Genomic DNA, 7,562 nt, shown 5'->3' on the forward strand with positions numbered 1-7,562 from the left:
GGGCATCAAAGTTAATTTTATAAGCCATTGTAATATTAGTTCTAAATGGCATGAAACTCGACTTGAAGATATGACTAATTTGATTTGAGAAATATTGAGGAAGCATGTAATGATCAAATTTTTTGTTAAGATTTCAATTTGTCATTAGATTCTATTGAATGATAATTTCTTTATTTTTCATACATATTAGTTCTTCAACTACAACATATTCGAGATTTTATTTTTCTAGAATTTTTATATAGAATTTTCTATTTTAAAAATAATTTTGAGTTTTCTTAATTTTTTATATAGAATCAGAATTAAATTGACAAAAAATATAAAAGAGGAATGATCAAATTATTATTCTACCAATTAAAAATGCCACCTAGGTGATTAAAAAAGAACAATTTTGAAAATACTAGTGCTCAAATTATATATTTTTAATTAAGTGACCAAAACAAAAATTTAAGCATAGTTTAATGACTACTAGTGTAATTTATCCATATTTATAATTGTAAAATTTTTCAAAAACACTACTATATGAGACGTTTGAGTTATATAATTCAGTTTGAATCGGAGGCTATTTTTAAAATTAAAAAATTATAAATAAAATAATTATGAAAAATCTATATAACAATTAGAGAGAATCTCTAGACAAGTTTGTTGCTAATTATGGTTTGATATATTTGTTTTCTTCACTTGAATGGTAATAAGATTCTGTGTCATATTTAAATAAATTAAACATTTTTGAAAAAGCTCTTCTGCAGACGAGACTTAACCCGCCATACCTAACAATCTGTTTCATATTTTTTAAAAGGCTATTTATAGAGCCATAAAGCTAATTACACCGCACCCATTTCATCATGGAATCCTCCTTCGATTCCCAACCCAATTCCACCGAGAAAGAAAACGGAGACCTGTTTTCAAAATCATTCCAAGATATAATATCGACTCTCCCCAAAGGAAATTCCTGGGGCTTTCCCGACCATCTTTTACAGTACCACGGGTTTTGGCACAGCTCGGTTTTCCTACAAGGAATCTTGTCAGCTCAACAACAGTTCCAGGCTCAACCTGCTGATATCATCCTTTGTAGCGCCCCCAAAACCGGCACAACCTGGTTGAAGTCCCTCACTTATGCCACCATCACAAGAACTTCATACGATGATTCTACCAGCCCTTTGCTTTCCAAGATGCCTCATGATGTTGTGCCTTTCATGGAGCTTGATCATGCCCATTTTTCCACTCATCGACATCTTGGAATCCCTGTTTTGGCTACTCATATGCCTTACTCTGCCTTACCCAAATCAGTAACTGATTCCGGTTGTAAAATTGTTTACATATGCAGGGACCCCAAGGATTCATTTGTTTCATTGTATCTCTTCCTTTCCAAGTACCAGAAATCCCAAAATATGCAGACCTTTAATCTTGATGAAGCGTTTGAGCAGTTTTGCCAAGGTGTATGTTGGTACGGACCTTATTGGGACCATGTTTTGGAGTTCTGGACAGCAAGTTTGGAACATCCGGATAAGATTTTGTTCTTGAAATATGAAGAAATGAGGGATGATACTATTTTGTATGTTCAGAGATTGGCTGAGTTTATTGGTTGCCCTTTCTCATCCGAGGAAGAGGAAAAAGGAGTGCCTGAAAAGATTGTAAAAATGTGTAGTTTCGAGAACTTAAGTAACTTGGAAGTGAATAAAAATGGGAAACATCGTGTAGGAGGGGCGGAAAACGCGAATTATTTTCGGAAAGGGAAGGTTGGGGATTGGGAAAATTGGTTGACACCTGAAATGGCTGCACGGTTGGACCAGATAACAGTGCAGAAATTGAGCGGTTCAGGATTAACTCTTTAATTCAATGTTGAAGAACTGGTTTAGAGTTGGTGTGTGTTTGTCTACCCTTTGAATAAGGATTAGTTAAAGCTTGTATTGTAATTCGGTGGAACATGTTTGATCTATGATTGTCTTTGTGCACCAGCTGTTAAGTTTGTCTCAGTGAAAAAGTGTAATAGCCTGAATTTTTAGTGGTGTCGGAATGGTGATTCGAGATCACTAAATCTGACAAACGAGTAGAAAATATTATAAATTTAGTAAGTATAAGTTAAATGTGAAGTTAAGAAAATTTTTGAAATAGTGAATAGTGTACTAGGAATAAATATTAAAATAATTAAAATAAAAAGCGAGGTATCGAGACCTCGAAGATTTTAAACCGAGCCATAAATATTTTAGAAATATTTATAGAGTGTCATTGAGTTGGTATTAAAGTTTAGTTAGAAAATTTTAACGTTTGGATAGTTAATTAACTAAAAGGACTAAATTGGGAATAGTGTAAAATTTGTTAAATTGTGATTAAATAGCTTAAGTGACTAAAGTGGAGGGATTTAAAGGCTATTAGGCCCAAATTATATGGGCTGGACGGTTGGGTAAGAAAAATCAGCAGAATGTAAGGAGAAACAGGGGCAAAATTGGAAACTTAACAAATTAAACATTTAAAACAAAGACAAAAGTGAAAAATCTAGAGATCTCTTCACAATTTATCAGCAAAAACGCCATAGGAGGTCTGGAATAAGCTGGTTTTTCATATTTTTGAATCATGTAAGTTTAATTCTTGATTATTTCTTCTAATTTTTGTGATTTTGATACTTTTACAATTAGGTCCAACTAATTATTTCATTAGTTTTTGATTCCATGGCTGATTTTGAAAGTTACCATTGATTAGTGTTGGATTTTTATGATGAATAAACATGAAATTGAAGCTTTAATTTTGTTATATGATGATTTTATTAAGTAATTTTGATAGAAATTGATTTTAGGGACCTAATTGTGAAAAAGTTGGGAATTAAGGTTTGGTGTTGCGGTTTTGAGTATGAAAGGCTATGTAGTAGTCTAAAATAGTTGGAAAAGGTGTTAATTGAGAAAAATTAGATCAATTGAGGGTTAATTGAGTAGGGATCAAATTGTAAAAACTGTAAAGTTTGGGGTAAAAGTGTAATTTCGAAAATTAAAGGGCATAAATTGTGAAATGAATTAGAATTGAATTAAATGCTGATGAATGAATAAATTTGCATTTTAGATCGAGAACACAGAAACAAGTCGAGGAAAAGAAAAAGTAGCCGATTAGTCCCCGAACTTTTACAAATTCGCAAATCGATCCGAGTAAGTTCATATGGCTGAAATTTAATGATTAAATGTTAATTTCATGAATTATACAATGTATGGTGAAATGTATTTATTGTTGAAATGAGAATAAAATAAAAATGTGAAAATCGAATAAATGATCAAATTAAGTGGAGCGTCGGTTTGAGTACTTCGATCAAGTGACAAAGTGATAAGTGGTAGTTTTAGCTACACTTATCTGATCAAGAAACAAAGTGATAAGTGGTTACACTTATCTGATCAAGAAACAAAGTGATAAATGGTTACACTTATCTGATCAAGAAACAAAGTGATAAGTGGCTACACTTATCTGATCAAGTGATAAAGTGATAAGTGGTAGCTTCAGCTACACTTATCTGATCAAGTGGTAAAGTGATAAGTGGTAGCCTAGCTACACTTATCTGATCAAGGACAAGTGATAAGAGGTCATATGGCAAAGTGAAGGTGAAGTACTCAAATTTCCATAACCGTTCCTTAATTTTGATCAAGGATGGTAAGTGACAAATGGGCCCAAAGGAATTATGGTAAAAGAATAAGTAGTAGTGAGTTTATACCAAGGAACTCACCAAAGATTGTGGTTGACAGGTAAATTTAGTAATGGTGTATATTGTATAAGTGTACAAGTGTTTGGTAAGATTTATGTTTTATGCCTATGAACTTACTAAGCTTTTCTATAAGCTTACATGTGTGTGTTTATTGTTTTTGTAGATTAATGTATTTATACATTCGGAGGATCGGATCTACATCAAGAATCACACTACCCGATATACTCCGTAGTTTATGTTAAGCAACTTTTGGATTTATATGGCATGTATAGGGAATTGAAGTAAAAAGTAAATTTGAATGTTATGGTTGCGTTAGATATCGAAATAAATACATGTTTTTAGTTTGAAATGGTTGATTGGTTGAACTTCATTAGTATTTAAATGAAGTAGATGAAATCTGGAATTGGTTGTGATTTGAAATTTGCGAGGAAGGTTAGACAATTATAAAGGGTTATATTGAATTTTTTAAAAATTGCAATGGAGCAGTTCTTGGACAGCAGCATTGATGTAACTTTTAAAAATCACCAAAAATAGTGGAAATAGAATTAGAAGTTGAGTGAGATATGAAATTAAAGCTGAAAGAGTCTACTTTCATAGGAAAGAAGTGGAGTAAGCAAAAGAATTATATAATTTTAGATATTTGAATTTTAGTGAAACAGGGCAAGAATGTTTTGAAGTCCCTGTTCTGACTTTAGAAATTCATTAAAATTGTACAGAAGGAATTTTGAGTTATAATTTATATGTATAGACTCCTTAATGAGTCTATTTTCAGTAGAAATAAGTTTAATCACCATATGAAGCCTTTAATAAGAGATAATTAAATTTTAGTGATGAGTGGTTAGGATAGTCGATTAGTGAAACAGGGGAGACTTCAACTAATAAACTGTACTAATTGGCTAAAGCAAAAATTCTGAAAAATTTATGGTGAATAGATATATGAGTCTAGTTTTATGGAAAATTTACGGATCTAAATTTCGAGTTTCGTAGCTTGAATTATAATTATTTTAGTGACTGCTGTACAGGAGGACAGCTTTATTATGAATGATGAAATTAAATTTGAAAGTAAATTTTTATGCCCCGAACTTTTAAGTTAAGTCAAGTAACGCCTCATGCTCGACTCCGGCCATGGTCTCGGGTAAGGGGTGTTACAAAAAGAGCAATAAAATCCTAACATTTCATGCTAACGATAACAACTATAATCAACGATATTGAATGTTGATTGAGTTCAACTAAACATATCGTCGGTCAATTCCATGTTCTTGGGGCTAATTTACATGATAAATTTTAACTACTAATTCAAGTGTTATTAAAATATATAATATTGAACTTTACTGATATTAAAGAGGAGTAATATGTTATAATAAATAATTCACCCCTGATTGGTATCGGCATTATTGCCAGTGTAGGAGAATACGGGTTTGAGTGCGCTGAAGAGTATTATCCTCCCATTTGAGGGTTGGGGAAGGGTTATAGATTTAAACATGTGGTTTGACTAGTTTAATCATCAGTCCAGTTTTGAAAATTTTGCTTAAAGTATATTTAATCTTCAAATTTTTACTTTATAATTTTTATAACCAACCTAATGCGAAACATGAATGGACTATACTAGTAATATAAGAAATTAGAGTGAAATAGCAAAGAGAAATTGGATGAAGAAAAAAATGTTGTTTAATAAATTGAAAATTAAGTGATGAAAATTTAAATATTAAAATATTAAATATTAAATTGAAGTTATAAAATATATTTGATATATTATTTAAAATTAGATTTAAAGAAATTATATGGTATTTCATTGAAATTATTTTTGAAAAATATAGTTGTAATTGATTAGAGTTTGAAGTGTTCCAAGAAATATGAGTGTGTGTTCTATAATATTTCATGTTTTCCATAAAACATAAAATTTAAATGAATTATAATATTGGAAATTTGACAACATAGGTAAGTATATCTTTTATAAAAATGAAGCACAAGAGTCATGTTATTCTTCCCAATTTAAAGTCGAAGTTCGGATAAAATATATAGTATGGTCAAAACATGAATTTCAACCCCAAAAGATCCCTTTAAAATATATTAATTAGTTTATGTTTAAAATTTTATTAACATATGTAATTAATAGTTATTAAATAAATAATTATATTTTAAAAATAAAAAATAATATAAGTGTGCCTAAATAGATTTGGATTAGTCATTACAAGTATAGAAGAGTTTGGGCAAATTTTGAGATCTATATTTTAAGTTAGACCTATTCGTGGGTTCATCTACATGTAAAAGTCCACTTAAAATATGAGAGGGTTTGGATAATGAGTTTAAGAAAAAAAAATAGATCTAGAATATGGATCAGGCTTGAGCTTGTCCTAGCTCGATCGATTTTATAAAATATTTTATATGATATTTATATATTATGTAATTCATATCACATAAAATTAAGTATGTTCTTTTTTTCTTGTACAATTCGCACACCATTAAGTCGGGTTAGGATAGGTCTTTTTGCACCATAGATCGGGTTAGTCTGAATTTAATCTAAATAATAAAAAATATTTTTAAAATTTAATTATAAAAATATATAAAATATCAACTAAATATATATTTAAAATATATTTAAAATTTTTAATTGTAAAATGGGCTTTTTGGGCAAATCAAGTGGGTTGAAATTCTTTTTGGAATTTGACCTCAACCCTACCTGGCCCATAGATACCACTACTCAAAACACATAAAGCCAAAAAATTGGTAAAAGTATTAGGGAAGCCTATGTACTGAGGGATGTATGGCATTTTGGTCCCTCTATTGAAAAAATAGACAAATTAGTCATTATACATTTTGGAATGTGCAAATTAGCCCCTCTATTAAAATTTATTTGCTAAATGATGTGGGACGTTAAATCCATGCTGAAAATTATTTTTTATGGATAAACTATAAAAACAGTCATCCAGCTATGCCTTTTGTAAACTATAAAAACGGTCATCCAGCTATGCCTTTCGTTCTATTTTGGTCACCCAACTATTAATTTTTTTAATTTAGTCACTAAACTTTTAGAAATTAAATATTTTAGTCACTTTGAGTTGATGTGAGTTTTTTTACCGGTCTAATAACAAAATTAGCCCTTTAATGTTTACACATTCTATCAATTTGATCCTAAATATAAAAATTCAACAAATTTAACCCTTTATTTTTACAAAAAGTTCATTTTATTTCTAATTCTAAAAAATCAATAAATTTGGCCATCAACATTTACAAAATCTATCAATTTAGTCTTAACTCGAAATTTTTTTTTTAAAATATTCATTTCTAGCCTTTTATGACCAATTGGCTAACCCATATGAGATATTAAAATAAGAAAAAGAGTACCCTCTTTCAAGTCACTTGCAAAAGAACTCTAAAAGGTTGGGATAAAATACAAAAAAAAAAAAAAATAAGATCCAAAAGAAAATAAAGACATTAAAAACGTTATCTGTTCGGGTAGTAATGTAGCCAATTATTGGTTTGGTCCAGTGTGAAGCCTAAATTATAGTAAAAGAAATTATTGCAAGTGGCTTGAAAGTAGAGGTGATCATGGGTTGGGCTATCTGGCCCGGCCCGACGGTCCGCCCGAAAAATAGGAGGGTTTGGGTAAAAATATATGCCCAAAATATGGGTTTGGGCAAAAAAAAAGGCCCGTTTAAAAAATGGGCGGGCCCTGAGTAAAACTTTTTAGCGGGCTCACTTAACCCTACCCAAATTATATATTAAATATATATTTTTATTTTTAATCAAATATACTTTTTAACTTATGAAATGTAAAAAAAATAAATTTATTTTTAAAAATATATATTATAAGTTACAAAAAATTTATTAATCAGTATATATGTATAGAATTAGAATAAAAAATTTAATTGATTCTAATTCT

The 7,562-nt window shown here is 30.0% G+C and overlaps 1 protein-coding gene across 1 annotated transcript; it reads left to right on the forward strand.

The window, feature by feature from the left end:
• The first annotated feature begins 842 nt into the window (after nt 1-842).
• LOC105764730 (flavonol sulfotransferase-like) lies at nt 843-1,939 on the forward strand. Its single transcript, XM_012583445.2, has one exon. The coding sequence runs from the start codon at nt 843-845 to the stop codon at nt 1,830-1,832; it is 990 nt and encodes a 329-aa protein (XP_012438899.1). The 3' UTR covers nt 1,833-1,939.
• Nucleotides 1,940-7,562: the final 5,623 nt, after the last annotated feature.

Source organism: Gossypium raimondii, chromosome 12 (genome assembly GCF_025698545.1).
Source record: "Gossypium raimondii isolate GPD5lz chromosome 12, ASM2569854v1, whole genome shotgun sequence".
NCBI classification, from domain to species: domain Eukaryota; kingdom Viridiplantae; phylum Streptophyta; class Magnoliopsida; order Malvales; family Malvaceae; genus Gossypium; species Gossypium raimondii.